Source organism: Cervus elaphus, chromosome 1, assembly GCF_910594005.1.
Source record: "Cervus elaphus chromosome 1, mCerEla1.1, whole genome shotgun sequence".
Classification (NCBI taxonomy): Eukaryota; Metazoa; Chordata; class Mammalia; order Artiodactyla; family Cervidae; genus Cervus; species Cervus elaphus.
The window spans coordinates 30,785,816-30,812,245 of NC_057815.1; the positions used below are offsets into that span (position 1 = coordinate 30,785,816).

General features: G+C 38.0%; 1 protein-coding gene across 1 annotated transcript in view; it reads left to right on the top strand.

Annotated features, from left to right (window-relative positions):
* Positions 1-26,430, top strand: part of GUCY1A2 (guanylate cyclase 1 soluble subunit alpha 2) — a 431,399-nt gene that overhangs the window by 51,002 nt on the left and 353,967 nt on the right. The window contains exon 2 of the mRNA XM_043898183.1: positions 3,241-3,302. Within this exon, the coding sequence (XP_043754118.1) occupies positions 3,241-3,302 (62 nt within the window). The remainder of the gene's footprint in view (positions 1-3,240; positions 3,303-26,430) is intronic.

The window sequence follows — 26,430 nt, forward strand, 5'->3', positions numbered from 1 at the left end:
TCACCTCTCCTGTGTGCTTTTTATTCACGTCAGAGAGACTCAGATTATGTGTCTCTGAAGAAAATTGGAGTGAATCCATGATTATAATCCATGGTGAGGAGTCAGGGCTGCTTTGAAGTCACCCTTGACTTACTGAAGATCCAAGGATCTTTGCTTGTAATTCAGACCACCAGAATGTGCCCACTGGATTTGGCAAGTGATAGAAAGTATATAAATCTTTATGAAGTTGAAGCTTTGTTGAATGTGCCCGGAGAACATTTTCTATTTAATGTATTTGGAAACTCTAAATAGAATTCCTTTTGGGGAGTAAAAGTAATTGCTTCAGAAAAGAAAAAAATAAAAAGTCAGTTCTTTAAAAGGCTTAACTCCTTTCATGAACATTTGCTTTTTAATGACTGGGAAATTCCTGTATAGGAAAAAAGTTTCCTTTGGCAAAAATTAGGTCATTCTGGTCTTAACTGTCCCTATGCACTCTGGTTCTTGCTTTATGTTCCATGTTTTGTCACTAGAGGTTATTAGAAAGATAATCCCTCTGTGGATATTCACTGCTTTTAGAGCATGTTGCCAAAGTGAAAGTTATCTTAGCTCAGAAACTGCCAAACCAGTACAAGAGACTGAGATTACAGAGGTACTGAGCCAGTGACTGATAATGACTTGCTTTAGGTTGGCTATGAGTTGGGTTTTTAAAACATACTTTTCATGTGCATTAGGATTGCCATGTCTGTTTCACTCTCTTCAGATTTTTCAAGAGCCTCATTGCTTGGGTCAGGAATAATATATCTTTTCTAGGTATGTTATTCTGCTTTGATTCTGTTCTGTTGAACAGAAACATCTATACGAGTTTGAGGCCTCATGAACATCTTATCCCAGTATAAATGAAAAACAGATTGAGAGAAATCACCCTGTACCTCTTTCCCTGAACACTTGGAGGCTGATTCTTCCTCAAATTAATTTCTGAAATGGCTTGACTAAAGTGAAGAATGTGTCTGAACTCTTTTGTTTGCTCAATGAAGATGTTCTTCCAAATGGTAGTATGGAATAGTTCTCAGTGGTTGCTCTTGATTTAATTGAAACTCACTTTTCTCAAGCTTTTTAAAAAAAACTTCTCCATGTAACCTTATACAGGCTAAAATCCCATTCCTGTTTTCTGTATCTGTCCTTTCCTTTAAGAAGGAGCTTAGAAAGATGATTTTTATAAAAGAGGATTTAAGATCAAACTGAGTCAAAATCCAACTCTGACTCACAAACTAGATGAACTTGGACAGTTACTTAGGATATCTGAAATGGTTTCTCATGTATATATTATTTTTACAGTAATTAATTGAAATAAAGTCTCTGGAACATAGTAGGTGCTAAATAAATGATAGTTATGACTCTGTTCAGCTGAAAAAATGGTTCCTACCCTCAAGAGTCTCAAAATCTAGTGAAGGAGCACACAGTTTATCTTAGAACACCCACCCACAAGTGTAATGTAAGATCCTCATCACCTAAAAAAAGCAGTAGACTTATCACTAATACTAATAATGAGAAGATGGTGCCTGTTACAATAGAGGAAAATAGGAAAGTGGAAGCTGAATTTACAAATATTTCCAACAAAACCTTCAGATCAGTGCAGAGAGATGGTGACAAAAGCAGAATTCTCAAAAGTGAGATTGAAAATAGACATAAAGCCAGGCCTAGGCTTTAGGACACTGATGCACCACAGATAAGATCAGAACCTCAGGCAACATGCTGTATATAACAAATAAGAAGCAATCTATGAACCCCCTTCCTAGGACATAAAGAATGCATGACAGGAGAGTTAGATGGTCTAAATACGTTTATAGCTGCATGCCACAAGATCGGAGAGACAAGGGTTGGGAATGAGACAAAATCCACTGTCCCTATCATAGAAAAGAAAATCAAAGAGGTCTGTAAGTTTTTCTTTCCTTCCCCAAAACTAAGACAACCATTTTCTACAAAGGAGATTGTTGAAACTTTTGAGTATTAGGTAGGGAGATTTTTACATGTCTGCTGGACATTTTTGTAGGGAGGTAGACATGGAAGAAGTTCAGGAAAACCCTGACAAAAAACTGTGTAGAGTCCTCTAAATCATAAATCCTTTATATCCTAAAGAAAATCAGTTTGAAGGATTAGGGATGGGAAATAAACTGATATTTATTAACTGTTTCTTAGTACCAGCATTGTGCTAGATTCTTCTGCAGATTACCTTTTTTAGATTTACCTTGGTTTGTGTAGTTAATTAGTGTTAGCCCACGAGATTACCAAACTACTGTGCTGCCCTCATATCTTAAAGGATCTGGGTTAGAGTCATTTTGATGTGTTGTTCAGTCACTAAGTTGTGTCTGACTCTTTGCAACCCCATGGACTGCAGGATGCAGAACTTCCGTGTCCTTCACTATCTCCATTTTAATTTTTAATTCTTTTAAATTCTTTTAATTTCGTGGCTGCAGTCACCATCTGCCATGATTTTGGAGCCCAAGAAAATATAAAATTCATCCATGGCTATAATGGCTCAGTGTTTTGATAAGCTTTTTTTCCTGCTTGATTGATTGGAGATTTTTATTATTTAAAAAATTCACTCTCTTGTCACTGAGAATTTGGTTCTTATAATTTGTTAATAAAATCTGTGCTTTAAGGTTTTTGTTTGACTCATGCCTTCTTAGGTCTGAGACTCCAAGTTGAGACTTCATTGCCTAAATGCGTCTTGGAATGATTCTTCGTCTGAGTTTAGGAAACTGCGTTCAGCTGTTATGAAGAGGAGGGGATTATAAAATTCAGTCATGAGCTGCTTAGTTATTTTATGCAGATCCTAGTTCTTGCCCCAAACACTGTTGTCCCCCCAGGAGGCTCTGGAACCATTGCTTGAGATCTCTTGAGAAAGTCAGGCTTGACCTGGACATTACTCTTCTCTAGAACACCCTTTCTCCACTGCCCCCCTGACCAACGTCTAGGTTTATTGTAGGTACTCAGTGAGTATTTCTTTGAACTTATTAGCTGGTACAAAAGCTTTGGGGAAAATATGGCTAAGGAATGCTATCATACTTGAAATTGGGAAATTCGGAGTAATTACTGAGTGTCTCATATTCTTGTGGGGAAAATACATGGCAAAATTCACAATGAGTTGATATTGTAAAGGGAAAATTCTTATGAGATGACTCAGAAGCTACATATCTGCTTATGATACTCAGAATGGGAATGACACTGATTTGCTGATAATGTATTATTATTATTCTGTAGCCCCAGATGATACAGCAGACTCTCAAGAGGACACTGCAATATTATGAGCACCAAGTTACAGGGTAAGGAAAAATGGATTTTGGTTTTTATTGGGAACAAGTTAAAGATAATTCCTACGTACAGAATAGAGTCGTGGTTGCTAAGGGAGAGAGGATTGGGGGAGGGATGGAGTGGGCGGTTGGTGTTAGGAGATGTAAACTATTATATATAGAATGGATAAACAACAAGGTCCTAGTGTATTGAACAGGGAACTATAATATCCTGTTATAAATCATAATAAAAATAATATATATATAAAGGATGTGTATATGTGTAACTGAATCACTTTTCTGTATAGTAGAAATTAACATAAATTACTATAACTAAATTAAAAAAGAATAATTACTCAAATGTAGTAGTGGAACATGTGGTTTTCTGCCACCCAAGTCAGCCTTATTGCACAGTGGTTGTGCTTAGTGTGGAGTGGGGGCTCGTAGGGGCCTTGTGTTTATTGGAATTATTTCTGTCAAAGGATTATTTGTGTTGAATCCTTCTTAATAAAATCCCTTTTGCTATTGCTTTCCTTTTTTTTTCCTTCTTATGCTCTTACCTTCTCATTCTCATTCATTGAATTTCATATTTTGCCTTCGTAATACGGTAAGGTTTTAAAGGAAATTTTAGGATCCTTCAGTCAAGTTTAATCAAAATCACTATAAACTTAATACAGTTGAGTGAGAAGTATTTGTTTTGTTTAGTTAGAGACCTGAGATAGAGAGTTTCCTTTATTTATTCCCCTCTTTTTGAAGTGGTGTGGTCTGGTGTAAAGAAAGAAGATTTAAGGTCACGAGACAGGAATTCAAGGCCTCACTAGGACATAGAACTTAAAAGTAACTTTATCTGTTTTAAACGGTGATGATGATGGTTATAACTATATCAAGGATTATTTGTCATTATTAAATGAGGTAATTTTAATGTAAGTATTTTGTAAACAGAAACCTCCAAATAAGTGTAAGGTGTATCTTTGATTGGCTATGGCAGAAAGCATTTGGCAAATCCAAAAGCCTAAATTCACTTTCTGATGTAGTCTAGCTATTTAAATTAAATGTACAATATACCACAGCTATTTATCTTTGTAGGAGTTTCAGAACTTCTGAGGAGTCAAGATTCAAGTCCTGGTATCTCTTGAAAGGCTATAGGGAATCATATAACACTTATGGGTCATAGTCATTACCATAGCGATCAAGAATATATTTTCGGCTATTAGGATATACTGTAACTTTTTTTTCCTACAAAATAGAAGGGAGGAAAGCATAGGAGAAAGATAATCTCAGTATCTAGTATAATACCATACACTTTAAGTGCTTGATTAGTATATTAAGTATCATTTCAAAGGAAATTGCCCTGAAACTTTGTCATATCAATCCTCAAGAGTACAGTACTAAGGAAAACATTACTTAAACTCATGAATGGCTTTTAATTTGAGGCTATCATCTAAATGCTTTATTTTAATGGAGATAAAAAATGCAAATTAATCTCTTCCCATGTACTCTAAAATAAAGCAATCATTCTCCTTTGATTTGCTGCTTTCAAAGTGTGGTGTTTGGATTAAATTAGTCAATGTATTTAGAATAGTTTCTGGTACATGGTAAGCACCACATGCCTGTTTACTCTTACATTTATTATCATTATATTTTTAAGTATTTTAATGACAATATCAGCAGTGTAACTTGACATCTGGGATCTTAGTTTCCTGAACAGGGATTGAACTCATGCCACCTGCAGCAGAAATGCAGAGTCCTAACCACTGGAACACCAGGGAATTCCCCATATTTATTGTCATTAAAATTTTAATATGTTAATGACAATACACCAAAATGAATAACAACCCCAAAATGATGTCCTTTTCACCATAGGGGACTAGAATGCAAAAGTAGGAAGTCAAGAGATACCTAGAATAACAGGCAACTTTGGCCTTGGAGTACAAAATGAAGCAGGGCAACAGCTAACAGAGTTATGCCAAGAGAATGTGCTGGTCATAGCGAACACCCTCTTTGAACAGCACAAGAGATGACTCTGCACATGGACTTGGATGGTCAGTTCCAAAATCAGATTGATTATATTCTTTGCAGCTGAAGGTGAAGAACCTCTATGCAGCAAGCAAAAAAAAAAAAAAAAAAAGACTAGGAGCTGACTGTGGCTCAGATCATGAACTCCTTATTTCAAAATTCAGATTTAAATTGAAGAAAGTAGGGAAAACTACTAGGCTATTCAGGTATGACCTAAATCAAATTCCTTGGGATTATACAGTGGAAGTGACAAATAGATTCAAGGGATTAGATCTGATAGAGTGCCTGAAGAACTATGGACAGAGGTTTGTCACACCGTACAGAAGGTGATCAAAACCATTCCCAAGAAAAACAAATGCAACAAGGCAAAATGGTTGTGAGGAGACCTTACAAATAACAGAGAAAAGAAGAGAAGTGAGAGGCAAAGAAGAAAAGGAAAGATATACCCATCTGAATGCAGAGTTCCAAAGAATAACAAGGAGAGATAAGAAAGTCTTCCTAGGTGAACAATGCCAAGAAATAGAGGAAAACAATAGAATGGGAAAGACTAGAGATCTCTTCAAGAAAATTAGAGATACCAAGGGGACATTTCATGCAAATATGGGCACTGTAAAGGACGAAATGGTATGGACCTAATGGAAGCAGAAGATATTAAGAAGTGGCAAAAATACACAGAAGAAATATACAAAAAAGATCTTAATGACCCAGATAACCATGATGGTGTGGTAACATACCTAAAGCCAGACATCTTGGAGTGCAAAGTGAAGTGGGCCTTAGGAAGCGTCACTACGAACAAAGCTAGTAGAGGTGATGGAATTCCAGCTGAGCTATTTCAAATCCTAAAAGGTGATGCTATTAAAGTCTTGTACTCGATGCCGGCAAATTTGGAAAACTCAGTAGTGGTCAAGGACTGGAAAAGGTCAGTTTTCATTCCAATCCCAAAGAACGGCAGTGTCAAAGAATGTTCAAGCTACTGCACAATTGCACTCATTTTGCATGTCAGCAAAATAATGCTCAAAATTTTCCAAGCCAGGCTTCCACAGTATGTGAACTGACTTCAGCAGTATGTGAACCAAGATCTCCCAGATGTTCAAACTGGATTTAGAAAAAGCAGAGGAACCAGAGATCAAATTTCCAACATGCATTGGATCATAGAATAAGCAAGAGAATTCTGGAAAAGTGTCTACTTCTGCTTCATTGACTATGAGAAAACTTTTGACTGTGTGGATCACAACAAACTGTAGAAAATTCTTCAGGAGATGGGAATACCAGACCACCTTACCTGCCTCCTGGGAAACCTGTATGCAGGTCAAGAAGCAACAGTTAGAACTGGACATGGAAGAACAAACTGGTTCCAAATTGGAAACTGGTTCCAATTTTGTTCAAGTGCAAAACATCAGGCTGGATGAAGCAGAAGGTGGGAATCAAGACTGCCAGGAGAAATATCAGTAACTCAGATATGCAGATGACATCACCCTTGTGGCAGATACAGAAAAGCCTCTTGAAGATGAAAGAGGAGAGTATAAAAGCTAGCTTAAAACTCAACATTCAAAAACTGAAGATTATGGCATCTAGTCCCATCTTTTGTTGGCAAATAGGAAAACAATGGGAACAGTGACAGACTGTTTTCTTGGGCTCCAAAATCACTGCAGATGGTGACTGCAGTCATGAAATTAAAAGATGTTTGCTCCTTGGAAGAAAAGCTGTGACCAACCTAGACAGCATATTAAAAAGCAGAGACATTACTTTTCTGACAAAGGTCCGTCTAGTCAAAGCTATGTTTTTTCCAGTAGTCATGTATGGATATGAGAGTTGGACCATAAAGAAGGTTGAGTGCAAAAGAATTGATGCTTTTGAACTGTGGTGTTAGAGAAGACTCTTGAGAGTCCCTTGGACAGCAAGGAGATCAAACCAGTCAGTCCCAAAGGAAATCAGTCCTGAATATTCATTGGAAGGGCTGATGCTGAAGTTGAAGCTCCAGTACTTTTTGGCTACCTGATGGGAAGAACTGACTCATTGGAAAAGACCCTGATGCTGCATGACTGCAAGAGGAGAAGGGAATGACAGAGTACAAGATGGTTGGATGGGATCACTGACCCAATGGGCATGAGTCTGAACAAACTCTGGGAGGTGGTGAAGGACAGGGAAGCCTGGCGTGCTGCAGTGCATGGGGTTCAAATAGTTGGACATGACTGAGCAACTGAACAACAGCCGCAGCAACCAGTAATAAAACGCGAGTTATGTTCTAAAATTATGACTGTCCTCTCCATTTTGAAATCAAATAATAACTGATGAAGTAGTCTTATTTGTGAACTAAACTATGTCTTTGTGGCAGGTTGGAGTGGGAATCCTAAGAATATGATCAAAATAAATAACTAAACTGTATTTCTATAATCAGCAAAAATTATTTTTTCTGTTAGTAGGATGGAGTTCTCTTTTATCTAAATATCTCCCTCAACTCTCCCTTCAATCTGTGTATTGCCTAAATAGTCCTTCCCTAGTTCTGTTCCATGAAGCCACAGTATTTAAAAAACAGGCAGGGTATAGGACTTCCATATAAAGAGGTATATTAATGTCCTACTGGTTCTAAGACCTAGTAGCATATTTTTGCTTAAGCGTTGACTACCCTCTGAGAATTTGAAGCACCTTTACTCATTATCATTTTTTTGTGCTCATGCTGCTGAAGACACAAGGGTCATGATTTCCTTGTTTAGTACCCTCTTTGCCTTTTATTTACTTATTTTAATTTTTTCTTTTATATTGGGTTATAGCTGAATAACAATATTGTGACAGTTTCAGGTGGATAGCAAAGGGACTCAGCCATAGATATACATGTACGCATTCTCACCCAACTATCCCTCCTCCCATCCTGCCCCTGCTGGGAACCATACATTTGTTCTCAAAGTCTGTTTTGTAAATAAGTTCATTTGTATTGTTTATTCTGAGGTTCCACATACAAGAGATGTCATAGATATATTTCTCCTTCTCTGTTTGACAGTCAGTATGATAATCAAGGTGCACCCATGTTGCGTTTATTTCATTCTTTTAATGGCTGAGTAATATTCCATTGTATACATGTACGACATCTTCTTTATCCATTCCTCACAGTGGATTTCTAGGTTTCTTCCATGTAATCATTTGTCACCATTTGCTGACACCCTATTGTAAACAGTGCTGCAGTGGACATTGGGGTGTTTCTATCCTTTCAGACTGTGTTTATCCCAGGAGTGGGATTACAAGGTCATATGGTAGCTGTATTTTCAGTTTCTTAAGGAACCTCCATACTGTCTCCATAGTGGCTGTACCAATTTACAATCAGTGTGTAAGGGAGAGTTCCCTTCTTTCTGTACCCTCTCTGGCAATTTTTGTTTGTAAATTTTTTTGATGACAGCCATTTTGACTGTGGAAAGGTGATATCTCATTGTAGTTTAATTAGTGATGTTGAGCATCTTTTCATGGGCCTCTTTGCCATCTGTATGTCTTCTTTGAGTTATGTCTCTTTAGGTCTTCCACCCATTTTTGATTGGATTTTTTTTTGATATTGAGCTCCATCAGCTGTTTGTATATTTTGGAGATTAATCCTTTGTTGTTTCATTTGCAAATATTTTCTCCCATTCTGAGTGTTGTCTTTTTGTCTTGTTCATGATTTTCTTTGCTGTGCCAAAGGTTTTAAGTTTAATTAGTTCTCAATTGTCTATTTTTGTTTTCATTTTCATTATTTCAGGAGGTGGGTCGAAAAAAGATCTTGCTCTGGTTTATGTCAAAGAGTGTTTTCTCTATGTTTACCTCTAAGAGTTTTATAGTGTCCAGTTTTAATTGATGTCTTTAATCCATTTTGAGCTTATTTTTGTGCATGGTGTTAGGTAGTGTTCTAATTTCATCATTTTACATGCTGCTGTCCAGATTTCCCAGCACCACTTACTCCAGAGGCTGCCTTTTCTCCATTGTATATTCTTGTCACCTTTGTCGTAGATTAGCTGACCATAGGTGAATGGGTTTATCTTTGGGCTTTCTATCCTGTACCTTTGGTTTATATTTCTGTTTCTGTGCCAGTATCATACAGCTTTGATTACTGTAGCTTTTCAGCATAGTTTGAAGACAGGGAGGCTGATGCATTCAGCCCCATTTTTCTTTTTCAAGATACTTTGGCTATTCTGGGTCTTTTGTGTTTCCATATAAATTGTTAATTTTTTTGTTCTATTTCTGTGAAGAATGCCATTGGCAGTTTGATAGGAATTGCATTGATTCTGTAGATTGCTTTGGGTATTGTATTCATTCTTCCAATTCAAGAACACTGTATATTTTTCATCTGTTTGTGTTCTCTTTGGTTTCTTTCGTCTATGTTTTATAGTTCTCTGAGTATAGGTCTTTTGCGTCCTTTGGTAGATTTATCCCTGAAAGTGAAAAGTGAAGTGTTAGTTCCTCAGTCATGTCCAACTCTTTGCAACCCCATGGACTGTGGTCTGCCAGGCTCCTTTCTCCATGAAATTCTCCAGGCAAGAATACTGGTGTGGATAGCCATTCCTTTTTCCAGGGGGTCTTCCTGACCCAGAGATCAAATCTGGGTCTCCTGCACTGACAGCAGATTCTTGATCATCTGAACCACCAGGGAAGCCCCAGCTTCATCCCATTGTAACAACAAAAAAATAAGATTAATTCCTAGGTATTTGTTGTTGTTGCAATGGGAAATAGATTTTTTTTTTTTCTCTTTTGTTGTTAGTATATAGGAATGCGAGAGATTTCTATGGATTAATTTTGTATAGTGCAACTTTATCAAATTCACTGGTTAGGGCCAGTAGTTTTTTGGTAGAATCTTTGGGATTTTCTATGTATAGTAATGTGTCATCTGCAAACCGGAGAAGGCAATGGCAACCCACTCCAGTACTCTTGTCTGGGAAATCCCATGGACAGAGGAGCCTGGTAGGCTGCAGTCCATGGGGTCGTGAAAAATTGGACATGACTGAATGACTTCACTTTCACTTTCCACTTTCATGCATTGGAGAAGGAAATGGCAACCCACTCCACTGTTCTTGCCTGGAGAATCCCAGGGACGGCGGAGCCTGGTGGGCTGCCGTGTATGGGGTCGCAAAGAGTCAGACACGACTGAAGCGACTTAGCAGCAGCAGCAGCATCTGCAAACAGTGATCGTTATACTTCTTCCTTTTGAATTTATATTCCTTTCATTTATGTTACTACTCTGATTGCTGTGGTGAGGACTTCTAAAACTATATTGAATAAGAGTAATAAGAGTGGTCCTTGTCTTGTTCCTAATCTTAGGGGAAATGATTTCTGTTTTTCACAATTGAGTATGATATTTACTGTGAGTTTGTTGTATATGGCCTTTATTATGTTAAGGGATGTTCCCTCTATGCCCATTTTCTGGAGGGTTTTTATTATAAATGGGTGTTGAATTTTTTAAAGCTTTTTCTGCACCTATTGTGATTATCATATGATTTTTTATTCTTTATTTGTTAATGTGGTGCATCACATTGATTGATTTGTGTATATTGAAGAATTCTTGCATTCTGGGACAAATCCAACTTGCTTGTGGTGTGTAATCCTTTCAATGTGTTGTTGGATTCTGTTTACTAATATTTTTGTTGAGGGTTTTTGGCTCCATGTTCACCACTGATATTGGTCTATAATTTTTTTTTTTCCTAATATCCTCATCTGATTTTGGTAACAGGGTGATGGTGGCCTTGTATAATGAATTTGGGAGTGTTCCTCCCTCTACAATTTTCTGGAAAAGTTTTAGAAGGGTCAGTGTTAATTCTCCTCTAAATGTTTGATAGAATTCACCTTTGAAGTCATCTGGTCCTGCAATTTTGTTTGTTGGAAGATTTTTTATTTACAGTTTCAATTTCATCACTTGTAATTAGTCTGTTTACATTTTCTGATTCTTTCTGAGTCAGTCTTGGAAGGTTGTACTTTTCCAAGAATTTGTCCATTTCTTTCAGGTTACCCATTTTATTGGCGTATCATTGCTTATAGTAGTCTCTTATGAGCCTTTGTATTTCTACAGTGTCAGTTGTAATTTCTACTTGTTCGTTTCTAATTTTATTAGTCTGTGTCCTCTCCCTTTTTTTTTCTTGAGGATTCGGGCTAAAGTTCTATCATTTATCTTCTCAAAGAACCAACTTTTGCCTTTACTGGTCTTTGCTATTGTTTTCTTCTTTTCTATTTCATTTATTTCTGCTCTAATATTTATACTTTAATTCTACTGACTGGGTTTTCTTTGTTCTTTTTTCTCTAGTTGATAATTTAGGTGTAATGTTAGATTGTTATTTCAGATTTTTTTTGTTTCTTGAGGTGACAATGAATGGCTATAAACTTTACTCTTAGGACTGCTTTTGAGGCATCCAGTAGGTTTTGATTCATTGTGTTTTCATTACCATTTGTTTCTATATATTTACCATTTCTTTAATTTTTGTAGTGATCATTTGGTTATTTAGCAGCATACTTTTTAGTCTCCATGTGTTTCGTTTTAACAACTTTTTTCCCAACCATAGCATTATGGTTGGAAAATATACTTGATAAATTTCAATTTCCTTAATTTTTCCTAGGCTTGATATGTGACCCAAGATTTCTTCTATCCTGGAGCATGTTCCATGGGTACTTGAGAAGAAAGTGTATTTTGCCACTTTTGGGTGGAATGTCTTATCAATTGAATCTATCTTGTCTATTGTGTCCTTCGATGCTTGTGTCTCCTTATTTATTTTCTGTCTGGATATCTGTTCATTGGTGTAAGTGGGGTATTAAAGCCCTCCACTATTTTTGTGTTAAAGTTAATTTCTCCTTTGATGATTGTTACCACTTGCTTAAGTATTGAGGTGCTTTTATGTTAGTTGCATACATACTTAGAATTGTTATATTCTTGAATTAATCCCTAGATTGTTGTGTAGTACCATTCCTTATCCATTGAAACTAATTTTTATTTTAAAGTATATTTTGGCTGGTATGAGCATTGCTACTCCAATTTTCTTTTGATTTCCATTTTCATGGAATATCTTTCTCTATCACCTCACTTTCAGTCTGAATGTGTCCCTGGATCTTAAGTAGATCTCTAGTAGGCAGCATATCCCCTTCATGAATCTCAACTTTGTTGCTATGAAGGGGCTTTGTAGCTCAGTCAAATGAATCAAGGTAAATAGATGTGGTCAAGCAGGAGATGGTAAGATTGAACATAGACATATTAGGAATCAGTGAACTAAAATGGATGGGAATGGTAGAGTTTAAATCAGATGACCATTATATCTACTACTGCAGGCAGGAATCCCTTAGAAGAAACAGAGTAGCCTTCATCGTCAACAAAAGAGTCTGAAATGCAGTACTTGTTTGTAATCTCAAAAATGAAATAGTAATCTTGGTTCAATTCCAAGGCAAATCATTCGACATGACAGTAATCCAAGTCTGTGCCCTAACTACTGATATCGAAGAAGCTGAAGTTGACCAGGTCTTTGAAGACCAACAACACCTTCTAGAACTAATATCGAGAAACAGTGTCCTTTTCATCATAGGGCACTGGAATGCTAAAGTAGAAAGTCAAGAGATACTTGAAGTAACAGGCAAATTTGGCCTTGGAGTACAAAATTAAGCAGGACAAAGGCTAACAGAGTTTGGTCAAGAGAACATGCTGGTCATAGCAAATGTCTTTTCCAACAGCCCAACAGATGACTCTATACATGGACATCACCAGATGGTCAATACCAAAATCAGACTGATTATGTTCTTTGCAGACAAAGATGAAGAAGCTCTCTACAATCTGTAAAAACAAGATCCTGAGCTGACTATGTCTTAGATCATGAGCTCCTTATTTCAAAATCCAGGCTTAAATTGAAGAATGTAGGAAAACCCACTAGGCCATTCAGGTATGACCTAAATCAAACCCCTTATGATTATACAGTGAAAGTGACAAATAGATTCAAGAGATTAGATCTGGTAGACAGAGTGCCTAAAGCACTGTGGGCAGAAGTTTATAACATTGTATAGGAAGCAGTGGCCAAAACCATCTGAAAGAAAAAAAAAGTACAAGAAAGCAAAGTGGTTGTCTGAGGAGGTTTACAGATAGCTGAAGAAAGAAGAGAAGAGAAAGGCAAGGGAGAGAGGGAAAGATATATCCAGCTGAGTGCTGCATTCCAGAGAATAGCAAGGGGAGATAAAAACACTTTCTTACATGAACAATGCAAAGAAATAGACAAAAACAATAGAATGGAAAATAACTAGAAATATTTTCAAGAAAATTGGAGAAGATACCAAGGGAATATTTCTTGCAAGGATGGGCATGATATAGGACAGAAACGGTAATGACCTAACAGAAGCAAAAGAGATTAAGACGAGGTGACAAGAATACACAGTAAAACTATACAAGGAAAGTCTTAATGTCCTGGATAACCACAATGATGTGGTCACTCACCTAGAGCCAGTTGTGCTGGATTGTGAAGTCAAGTGGGCCTTAGGAAGTGTTGCTATGAACAAAGCTAGTAGAGGTGATGGAATTCCAGCTAAGCTATTTAAAGTCCTAAAATATCATGTTATTAAAGTGCTGCACTCAGTATATCGGCAAGTTTGGAAAACTCAGCAGTGGCCTCAGAACTGGAGATAGTTTTCATTCCAGTCCCAAAGGAGGGCAGTGCCAAGAATGTTCAAACTGCCATACAATTGCACTTATTTCATATGCTGGCAAGATTATGCTCAAAATCCTTCAAGTTAAGCTTCAGCAGTACATGAACTGAGAACTTCCAGATGTACTAGCTGGATTTAGAAAAGGCAGAGGAACCAGAGATCAGATTGCCAACATTTGTTAGATCATGGGGAAAGCAAAGGAGTTCCAGAAAAACATCTACTGCTGTTTCATTGACTGTACACCAAAGTCTTTGTGTGGATCACAACAAATTGTGGGAAATTATTAAAGTGATGGGAATACCAGACCACCTTACCTCTCTCCCGAGAAACCTGTATGCAGTCAAGAAGCAACAGTTAAAACTGAACATAGAACAATTGACTGGCTCAACATTGGGAGAGGACTATGAAAAGGCCGTGTATTGTCACCCTGCTTATTTAACTTATATGCAGAGACCATCATGCAAAATTCTATGCTGGATGAATCACAAGCTGGAATCAAGGTTGCTGGGAGAACAACCTCAGATATGCAGATGATACCACTCTAATGGCATAAAATGAAGAGGAACTAAAGAGTCTCTTGATGAATGTGAAAGAGGAGAGTGAAAAGCTGCCTTGAAACTCAACATTAAAAATACTAAGATCATGGGCATCCAGTCCCATCACTTTATGGCAAATAGAAGGGGAAAAAGTGGAAGCAGTGAGAGATTTTATTTTGTTGGGCTCCAAAAGCACTGTTTATGGTGACTGCAGCCATGGAATTAAAAGATGCTTATTCCTTTGAAGGAAAGCTCTGACAAACCTAGACAGCATATTAAAAAGCAGAGACATCACTTTGCCAACAAAGGTCTGTCTAGTCAAAGCTATGGTTTTTCTAGTAGTCATGTATGGATGTGAGAGTTGGACCTTAAAAAAGGTTGCATGCTGAAGGATTGATGTTCAAATTGTGGTTCTGAGAAGACTGTTGAGAGTACCTTGGACTACAAGGAGATCAAACGAGTCAAAACTAAATTAAATCAACCCTGAATAGTCCTTGGAAGGGCTGATACTGAAGCTGAAGTTCCCAAACTTTTGCCACCTGATGCAAAGAGCAAATTAATTGGACAATACTGTGATGCTGGGAAAGACTAGAGGCAAAAGGAGAATGGGATGGCAAAGGATGAGAAGGTTAGTAAGCATCACTGACTCAATGCACATGGATTTGCACAAGTTCTGGGAGATATTGGAGGACAGGAAAGTCTGCTGTGCTGCTTTCCATGTGGTCACAAAGAGGTGAACATGACTTAATAATTGAACAAAACATCATTTTGCTGATGACTATTCATATAGTCACAGCTATGGTTTTTCTGATAGTCACATACAGTTGTGAGAACTGGTCCTTAAAGAAGGCTGAGTGCCAAAGAATTGATGCTTTCAAATTGTGGTCCTGGAAAAGACTCTTGAGAGTCACTTGGGGATACTGGCATGCTACAGTCCATGGAATGGCAAAGAGCTGGACATGACTTAGCGGTTGAACAGCAACAAGAAGAAGGCAGCATATACACGGGTCTTGCTTTTCTATCTATTCAGCCAGTCTGGGTCTGTTGGTTGGGGCTTTTAATTCGTTTACAGTTAAGGTAATTATGATGTGTATGTTCCTATTGCCATTTTCTTAATTGTTTGGGGTTTGTTTTTGTGGGTCTTTTGCTTCTGTTGTATTTCCTTCCTAGAGACGTTTCTGTAGCATTTATTGTAAAGCTGGTTTGCTGAGCTGAATTCTCTTAATCTTTGCTTGTCTGTAAAGTTTTTTGATTTCTCCATCAAATCTGAATGAGATCATTGGTGGGTAGAACAATCTTGATTGTAGATTTTTCCCTCTTCTCACTTTAAATTTATCTTGCCACTCCCTTCTGGCCTACAGGGTTTTTTTCTGAAAAGTCAGCTGATAGCCTTATGGGGATTCCCTTGTATTTGTTTTTTGCTTTTCCCTTACTGCTTTTAATATTTTTCCTTTGTATTTGGTTTTTGTTAGTTTGATTAATATGTGTCTTGTTGTGTTTCTCCTAGTCTTTCTCCTGCATGGGACTCTATGTACTTCCTATTCTTTGGTGATATTTCCTTCCACTATTAGTGAACTTTTTTTACTATAATCTCTTCAAATATTATCTCCAACCCTTTTTCTTCTTCTTCTGTACCTCTATAATTCAAATGTTTCTGTGTTTAGTATTGTTGCAGAATTCTCTGAGATTGTTCTCAATTCTTTACATTCTTTTTTCTTTTTCTTGCTCCTCGGCCATTATTCACATCATTGTATCTTCCAGCTCAGTTATTGGTTCTTCTACCTTAGTTATTCTGTCCTTGATTCCTTCTAGAGTGTTTTTAATTTCAGTTATTGTGTTGTTTGTCACTGTTTGTTTTTTCTAGATCTAGATCTAGTTCTTCTAGATCCTTGTTAAATGCTTCTTGCAGTTTATCCATTTTATTTTGAAGGTTTTTACTTGAACTTTATTTTGAACTTGTTTGCTATCATTACTCTAAATACTTTTTGAGATAGGTTGCCTATTTTCTATTCATTTATTTGGTATTTTAGGCTTTTACCTTGCTTTTCCACCTGTAACAGATTTTTTTGTTGCCTCTGATTTTTGATGGGTGGGACTGTGTTCCCCAAGTGTTTGACCTCAGGTTTCCAGCAATGGGATGTGCAGGCTGTTGGGTAGAGCTGGGTCTTGGTGTTGAGATATGGACCGCTGGGATACTTCACTTTGACTCATATTTCCCGGGGCTTGACTTTATCTGTTACTCCAGAACTTTGGACTAATGTCCCCTACAATAGGAGCTCAATCCTGATCTCTGGCCTGTGAGCTGGGATCCTGCTAGGTGCAGAGTGCAGCAACAATAACAACAAAAGAAATAGAACAATGATAAAGAAGAAAAAAATAAAATACATTTAGAAAACTAACAAATGTATTAGAAAAAAATCAAGAAACTATATGAAACAAGCAGTGGAGGATAAAACTGAACTCCAATAGCAAAGAAGAAAGAGCATGATAGTATTTAAAAAATAAAAGGGAGCAGAACAATAACAAAGAATAAAAAGTAAAATGTATTCAGAAAACTAGCAGGTAAATTAGAAAAAAGAAGACTACTTATGAAACAACCAGTGGAGGGTGAAAGTAAACTCCACTAGCAGAAAACAAACCCCTCCCACCAAAAGAAAAGAAGGAAGGAAAAACCTTGTCTTTTGAGGGCTGGGGTTTAGGTGGGGAAGGGTTTAGGTGATGACTGGATTTAGGTGGTGTCAGAGTCCTGGTTCTCATTCCATGCCCCAGAAAAGGCCCTGGGTGGAGATAGGTGGTGAACTCCTATCTAGGCTCAGCCTAGTCAGTGGGGCCTTCAGAATGCCTCTGGCTTCAGGGCATGGAGGGCCAGGCCTGGGGCCTCAGGAGGCTTCTCAGGGCCAAGTGGGTGGGGGAATACCCAGCAGTTTCCCTGCTCCTTGAGCCCAGAGGGACCATCCAAGGAGCTGACTTGGCTCCTTCACACCCTGACACCACGTAAACCTGGCCAGTTCCTCCACTCACACCCACAGGAGCTACATGGATGGCAGGGGCCCTGAAGGACGGAAGGGGCCCAGGCAATCGAGGGGAGCCTGCGTGGCTGAGAGGGCCCTGGTGTGTGGAGGGGCCCTGGAAGGCCGAGGGGCCCTGTAGAGCAGGATCCCAGCCTGGAGCCTTAGGACGCTCCTTGGGATGAGTGGTCCCACAGAGGTCCCAAGGAGCCTCCTAAGGGTATCCTGGGGAGACCTCCCCCAGCTGGTTTGACTCTTTCTCCTTCCTTGCCCACTCTCATGCCCAGAAGACTTACTGGGGCAAAGAGTGCCCCAGAGGTTGGAGGACCAGGCTCAGGGCCTCAGAAGACTTCCCAGGGATGAGTGGGTGGGGGAACACCAAGAGTGTTCCCCTCAGTTTTCCTGCTCTGAGGGTCCCTCCTCCTCCCCACTGATCTGGAAGCAAGCATGCCTCTTCTGATGCTTGAACCACTGCCCCTGCTTCTTCAGCCTCCCCTCAGCTGTGCCAGGCCTGTTGAGCCTCCACTTCACCCCCTGCCCCTTGCTCCCCCCTGCATCCTACCTGGTTGCTCAGGGGTCCCTCCCATCTGCCTGGTTGTTTGAGGTCCCCCACCAGAGTTTGCTGAGTATCCTAGATGTGAGGAGGCAAGAACTCCCTGTCTTCTGTCTCTGCCAGGTTTTTAAATCTCAGTTTCAATTTCAGTTTTTGTGATTGGTCTGTTTATAGTTTCTATTTCTTCCTATTTCAGTTGGGAGACTACCTTTCTAAGAATTTGTCAGTTTCTTCCAGATTGTCCATTATATTGGCATACAGTTGCTTGTAGTAGTCTCTTAGGATCCTTTGTATTTCTGTGGTATCAGTTGTAACTTTTTTTTTATTTTTAATTTCAGTGATTTGAATTCCTTTTCCTTTTGATAAGTCAGGCTAAAGGTTTATCAATTTTGCTTATGTTTTCAAGGGACCAGCTTTTAGTTTCATCGATCTTTGCTATTGTTTCCTTTATCTCTGTTTCACTTGCTTCTGTTCTGATCTTTATGTTTCCTTTCCTTCTACGAATTTTAGATTTTGTTTGTTCTTTCTCCAGTTGTTTTTGGGGTAAGTTTAGATTATTTACTTGAGATTTTCCTTGCTTCTTGAGGTAAGGTTTTATTGCTGTAAACTTCCCTTTAAAAGTGATTTTGCTGCATCCCATAGGTTTTGGAGTATTGTACTTTCATTTTTATTTATCTGTAGTAATTTTTTGATTTCCTGTTTGATTTCTTCAGTGATATATTGGTTATTTAGTAGCATATTTTCAGAGAAGGCAATGGCACCCCACTCCAGTACTCTTGCCTGGAAAATCCCATGGACGGAGGAGCCTGGTTGGCAGCAGTCCATGGGGTCGCTAAGAGTCGGACATGACTGAGCGACTTCACTTTCACTTTTTACTTTCATGCATTGGAGAAGGAAATGGCAACCTACTCCAGTGTTCTTGCCTGGAGAATCCCAGGGACGGGGGAGCCTGGTGGGCTGCCGTCTATGGGGTCGCACAGAGTTGGATGGACATGACTGATGCGACTTAGCAGCAGCAGCAGCAGTAGCATATTGTAGCTTCCATTCATTTGTATTTTTATAGTTTTTTTCTCATAGTTTATTTCTAATCTGATATTATTGTGATCAGAAAAGATGCTTGATATGATCCCAGTTTTCTTAAATTTACACAGGCTGGCCTTGTGGTCGACCTTGGAGAATATTCTGTGCCCTTGAGAAGAATGTGCATTGTGCTGCTTTTGGATGGAATGCTCTGTAAATACCAATTAAGCCATCTGGCCTGATGTGTTATTTGAGGCTATGTTTCCTTATTAATTTTCTGTCTAAGAGATCTATTGACAAAGATTGGGGTGTTAAAGTTCCGCACTGTTATTAAGTTACTGTTGATGTCTCCCTTTGTGGTTATTAGTATTTGTTTTATATATTGAGACTGAGGTGCTACTCTGATGGGTGCACAAGTATTCACAATTGTTATGTCTTCTTCCTGGATTAATCTTTTGATCATCATATAGTGTCCTTCTTTGCCTCTTGTTACATTCTTATTTTAAAGTCTATTTTGTCTAATATGAGAATTGCTACTCTAGTTTTCTTTTGATTTCCAGTTGCATGGAATATCCTTTTCCATCCCTCCACTTTCAGTCTGTATGTGTCCCTAAGTCTGAGGTGGGTCTTCTGACTAGAGGAATTCTTTTAACATTTGTTGTAAAGCTCATTTGGTGATGCTGAGTTCTCTTAACTTTGCTCGTCTTTAAAGTTTTTGCTTCTCCTCAAATCTGAATGACAGCCTCCCTGGGTAGATTATTTTTGGTTCTATGTTCTTTCTTTTCATCACTTTAAATATATTGTGCCATTTCCTTTCTGCCTTGTGGAGTTTCTGCTGAGAAATCAGCTGATAACCTTATGGGAATTTCCTTGTATGTTATCTGTTGTTTTTCTTAATGTTTTATCTATTTTTACTCATAATATTTTATGTGCAAATTTTGTCAGTTTGATTCTTGGCCTGTTCCTGCTTGTTTTTATTCTGCCTAGGACTCAGTGAGCTTCCTGGACTTCGTTGACTGTTGTTTCCGTGTGTTATGGACATTTTCACTATTATTTCCTGAAATATTATCTCAGGTCTTTTTCTCTTCTCCTTCTTGGACCCTTATAATTAGAAATTTGATGTGTTTAATGTTGTCAGAGATCTCTAGGTTCTTTCCATTCTTTTTTTCTTTATTCTATATTGTGGCAGAGATTTACACCATTCTGTCTTCCAGGTCACTTGTCCATTCTTCTGCATCATTAATTCTGCTATTGATTCCTTCTAGTTTATTTTTTTTTTTCAGTTTGTGTATTGTCCATCCATGTTTGTTTATAATTGTTCTAAATGCTTATTAAGCATTTCTTGCATTTTATTTATCTTTCCCTCCATTCTTTTTCAGAGATGCTGGATCATCTTTTCTGTCATTATTCTGAATTATTTTTCTGGAAGGTTGCCTGTCTCCTCTTCATTTAGTTATTTTTCTGGTGTTTTACCTTATTCCTTCACCTGGGACATAATCTTTTGCCTTTTGATTTTGTTTAACTTTTCTTTTATTGTGGTTTTTGTTCTGGAGTCTGCAGGATTGTAGTTCTTATTGGTTCTTCTATCTTACCTTTAGCGGATGAAATTATCTCAGAGGCTTGTGCAAGCTTCTTGATGAGAGGAACTGTCTCTTTGCCTTTTAGAGTCCATCTTTCTGCTTTCAAGTTCCTTTAGCCATATGAAAACGGAGAGCATCTGTGATCACTAACACTTAAATTTAACATGTATTTACTCATATGTGTTGTTCCTCTTTATGAAACATAGTTGTAACTCCATGAAAAGAAATGTGTTTCTTCCAGTTTAAGGGATATCAGGCAATTAAGAATAAATGCTGGCAAGTATATTTTACATGTTTCTGGGGAGGTGAAGGTGCTTTTCCTAATCTCTTTGTCCCAAGTTTTAAACTTTTATTTTGTATTGGGGTATAGCTGATTAACAATGTTGTGGTACTTTTAGGTGAACAGTGAAGGGACTCAATCATACACATACATGTATATCCATTCTCCACCAAATGCCACTCCCATCCAGGCTGGCACATAACACTGAACAGAGTTCCATGTGCTATATATTAGGTCTCTGTTGGTTATCCATTTCAAAGATAGCAGTGCGTACTTGACCTTCCCAAAGTCCCTAACTATCCCTTCCCTCTGGCAACCATAAGTGTGTTTTCTAAGTCTATGAGTCTCTTTCTGTTTTGTAAGTTCATTTTGTATCATTTCTTTTAGATTCCACATATAAGGGATGTCATGTGATATTTCTCCTCTGTCTGACATACTTCACTCAGTATTACACTGTAGGTACATCCATGTTGCTGCAAATGGAATTATTTCATTCTTTTTAATGACTGAGTAATATTCTGTCAAGTGTATATACCACTTCTTCTTTATCCATTACTCTGTTAGTGGACATTTAGGTTTCTTCCATGTCTTGGATATTGTCAACAGTGGTGTAATGAACACTGGGGTGCATGTATCCTTTTGGATCGTGTTTTTCTCCAGATATACGCCCAGGAGTGGGATTGCAGGGTCATGTGTTAGTGCTACTTTTAGGTTTTTAAGGAACCTCCTTACTGTCCTCCATAGAGACTGTACCAATTTACATTCCCATCAACAGTGTAGGAGGGTTTCCTTCTCTGCGCAGCCTATCCAGCATTTGTTTGTGAGTTTTTCTGGTGATAGCCATTCTAACTGGTGTGAGGTGATGTCTCATTGTAGTTTTAATTTGCATTTCTCTAATAACTAGCATGAAAGCCACTCAGTTGCGTCTGACTCTTTGTGAACCTGTGGACTGTAGTCTGTCAGGGTCCCCTGTCCATGGAATTCTCCAGGCAAGTATACTGGAGTGGGTGGCCATTCAGTTCTATTGGTTGGGGATCTTCCCAACCCAGAAATTGAACCCAGGTCTCCCGCATTGCAGGCAGATTCTTTACCATCTGAGTCAACAGGGAAGCCCTAATAACAAATGATGTTGACTATCTTTTCGTGTGCCTATTGTCCATCTGTTTGTCCCCTGGTGAAATGTCTATTTAGGTCTTCTGCCCATTTTTTGAATGGGTTGTTTGCTTTGATGCTATTAAGCATCATAAGCTGTTTGTAAATTTTGGAGACCTATCCCTTATTGGTCAAATCATTTGCAAAGATTTTCTCCCAATCTGTGGGTTGTCTTTTTGCTTTGTTTATTGTTTCCTTTGCTGTGCAAAAGCTTTTGAGTTTAAGTAGGCCCCCTTTGTTTATTTTTGCTTTCATTTCCATTATTCTGGGAGTTGGATCGAAAAAGATATAGTTGTGAGTTTTATTAGGAAGTGTCCTACCTATGTTTTCCTCTAGGAGTTTTATAGTGTCTGGTCTCACATTTAGGTCTTTAATCCATTTTGGGCTTATTTTTGTGTATGGGGTTAAGGAATGATCTAATTTCATTTTTTTTACATGTGCTTGTCCAGTTTTCCTGGCACCGTTTGCTGAAGAGACTGTCTTTCCAGCATTGTGTGGTCCTGCCTCCTTTGTCATGGTGTAATTGACCACGGGTGCCTGGCTTATTTCTGGGCTTTCTGTCCTGTCCCGCTGATTTGTGTATCTATCTCTGTGCTAGGGCCATACCGCTTTGATAACTGTAGTACAGTCTGAAGTCAGGGAACCTGATTCCTCCAGCTCTGTTTTTCTTTTTCAGAATTGCTTTGAATGTTCTGGGATTTTTGTGTCCCCATACAAATTTTGAGATTTTTTTTTGTTCTGAAAGTGGAAGTGTTAGTTGCTAAGTTGTGTCCGACTGTTTGCGATCCCATAGACTGTAGCCCACCAGGCTCCTCTGTCCATGAAATTCTCCAGGCAAGAATACTGGATGCTATTGGTAATTTGATTGGGATTGCACTGACTCGGTAGATTGCCTTGGGCAGTATAGGCATTTTGACAATATTGATTATTCCAATCCAAAAACGTGGTATATCTTTCCATCTGTTTATGACTTTTTCAGTTTCTTTCATCAGCGTCTTGTAGTTTTTGGAGTACAAGTCTTTTGTCTGATTAGGTCAGTTTATTACTAGATATTTTATTCTTTTTGATGTAGTGGTAAACGGAATTGCTTCTTGAATGCCTCTTTCTGATCTTTTGTTGTTAGTCTATAGAAATGCAACTGATTTCTGTGCGTTAATTTTGTAACCTACAGCTTTACCAAATTCATTGATGAGTTCTAGTAGTTTTCTGGTAGCATCTTTAGGGTCTTCTATGTATACTAAAATGTCATCTGCAAACAGTGACAGTTTAACTGCTTCTTTTCCAATTTGTATTCCCTTTACTTCTTTTTCTTCTCTCATTGCTGTAGCTAGGACTTCCAAAACTATGTTGAATAAAAGGGGTGAGATTGACATCCTTGTTCCTCATCTTAGAGGGATTGCTTTCAGCTTTTCACCATTGAGTATGAATGGTGTAGGATAGCTGTAGGTTTGTCATATATAGCCTTTATTGTGTTGAGGTTTATACCCTTAACCCAATTTCTGGAGAGTTATCAAAATGGGTGCTAAATTTCATCAAAAGCTTTTTATGCATCTATTGAGATGATCATATGGTTTTCATTCTTCAGTTTGTTAATGGGTGTATTACATGGATTAACTTGTGGATGTTGAAATATTCTTGCATCCCTGGGTTGAATCCCACTTGACCATGGTGTATGATCTTTTAAATGTACTGTTGAATATGAATTGCTAGTATTTTGTTGAGGATTTTTGCATCTATGTTCATCAGTGATATTGGCCTGTAAATTTTTTTGTGTGGTGTCTTTGTTTGGTTTTGGTATCAGGGTGATGGTGGCCTCATAAAATAAGTTGGCAAGCTTTCCTTCCTCTGTGCGTTTTTTGTATAACAATTTCAGAAGGGTCAGTGTTTCCTCTTATCTAAATTTTCAGTGTTCCCTATTATCTAAATACTTGATAAAATTTGCCTGTGAAGCCGTCAGATCCTGAAATTTTGTTTTGGGGGAGGTTTTTAATCACAGTTTCCATTTCAGTGCTTGTGATTGGTCTGTTCATATTTTCTATTTCTTCCTGGTTCAGTCTAGGGAGACTATACTTTCTAAGAATTGTCTATTTCTTCCAGATTGTTCATTTTATTGGCATACAGTTGTTCATAGTAGTTTCTGGTAATCTTTTGTATTGCTGTGGAGTCAATTGTAACCTCTCCTTTTTTATTTCTAATTTTACTGATTTGTGTCCTCTCCCTTTTTTTCTTGATGAGTCTAACTAAAGGTTTATCAATTTTGTTTATTTTTTTGAAGAACCAGATTTTAGTTTCATTGATTTCGTTTTCTTTGTTTCTATTTCATTTATTTTCTCTGATCTTTATGATTTCCTTCCTTCTGCTGATTTTTAATTTTATTTTTGTTCTTCTTTTTCTAATTGTTTCAGATTTAAGGTTAGGTTGTTTATTTGAGATTTTTCTTGTTTCTTGCCATAAGATTGTATTTCTATAAACTTCCCTCTTAGTACTACTTTTGCTGCATCCTGTAAGTTTTGGACTGTTGGACTTTCATTTTCTTTTTTCTCTAGGGATTTTTAAATTCTTATTTGATTTCTTCAGTGATCCAATGGTTGTTTAGTAACATATTATTTAGCCAGCACATGTTTGTGTTTAATCTTAGAGTTTTTTTTTTCCTTTAGTTTATTTCTAATCTCAGAGTATTGTGGTCAGAAAAAATGCTTGATATGATTTCAGTTTTCTTAAAATTGCATAGGCTAGCCTTGTGGCCCAGCATGTAGTCAGCCCTGGAGAATGTTCCGTGTGCACTTGAGAGGAATGTGTAGTCTGCTGCTTTTGGATGGAATGTTCTATACATATCAACTAAGTCCAACTTGTCTAAAGTGTCACTTAAGGCCTATATTTCCTTATTGATTTTCTGCCTGGATGATCTGTCCATTCATGAATATGGGGGTATTAAAGTCTTTCACTGGTACTGTGTTACTGTTGATTTCTACCTTTATGTTTGTTTGTATTTTCTTACATATTGAGGTGCTCCTATGTTGAGTGCATATATATTTATAATTGTTATATCTTCTTCTTGAATTGAACCTTTGATCATTATGTAGTACCCTTCTTTGTCTCTTAGAACAGTTTTTGTTTTAAAGTCTATTTTGTCTGATGTGAGTATTGCTACTTCAGCTTTCTTATGATTTCCATTTACATGAAATACCTTCTCCCATCCTGTTATTTTTAGTCTATAAGTAGGCATAGGTCTGAGGTGGGTCTCTTGTAGACAACATATATATGGGTCTTGTTTTTATATCCATCCAGCCAATCTATGTCTTTTGGTTGGTGCATTTAATCCATTTATATTTAAGGAAATTATCCACTCCAGTATTCTTGCCTGGAGAATCCCATGGACAGAGAAGCTTGGTGGGCTACAGTCCATGGGGTCGCAAAGAGTTGGACACAACTGAGCGACTTCACTTATGATCCTATTACAATTTGTGTTTACTGCCTAGAGAAGTTCCTTTAGCATTTATTGTAAAACTGTTTTAGTGGTGCTGAATTATCTTAACTTTTGCGAGTCTGTAAAGCTTTTATTTCTCCATCAAATCTTATTGAGAGTCTTGCTTGATAGAGTAGTCTTGGTTGTAGTTTCTTCCCTTTCATCACTTGGAGTATATCATGCCATTCCCTTCTGGCTTGTAGACTTTCCATTGAGAAATCAGCTTAGATAACCTCCTGGGATTTCTCTTGTGTGTTATTTGTCTTGTTCTCTTGTTGCTTTTAATATTCTAACTTTGTCTTTATTTAATTTTTGTCACTTTGATTACTATGTGTTTTGCTGTGTTCCTCAGGTTTATCCTGCCTGGAACTCTCTGCCTTTCCTTGAATTGGTTAACTATTTCTTTTCTCATGTTGGGGAAGTTTTAAACTATTATCTCTTCAATTATTTTCTCAGGTTCTTTCTCTCTATCTTCTCCTTCTGTGACCTTTATAATGTGAATGTTGGTGTGTTTAATGTCCCAGAGTTCTCTTAGGCTGTCTTCATTTCTTTTCATTCTTTTTTCTATATTCTGTTTTGTAGCAGTGATTTCCACCATTCTGTCCTCCAGGTCCATTATCCATTCTTCTGCTTCAGTTATTCTGCTTTTGATTCCTTCTAGTGTATTGTTTGGAGAAGGCAATGGCCACCCACTCCAGTACTCTTGCCTGGAAAATCCCATGGATGGAGGAGCCTAGTGGGCTGCAGTCCATGGGGTCGTGAAGAGTTGGACACAACTGAGGGGACTTCCCTTTCACTTTTCACTTTCATGCATTGGAGAAGGAAATGGCAACCCACTCCAGTATTCTTGCCTGGAGAATCCCAGGGACAGGGGAGCCTGGTGGGCTGCCGTCTATGGGGTCGCACAGTGTTGGACACGACTGAAGTG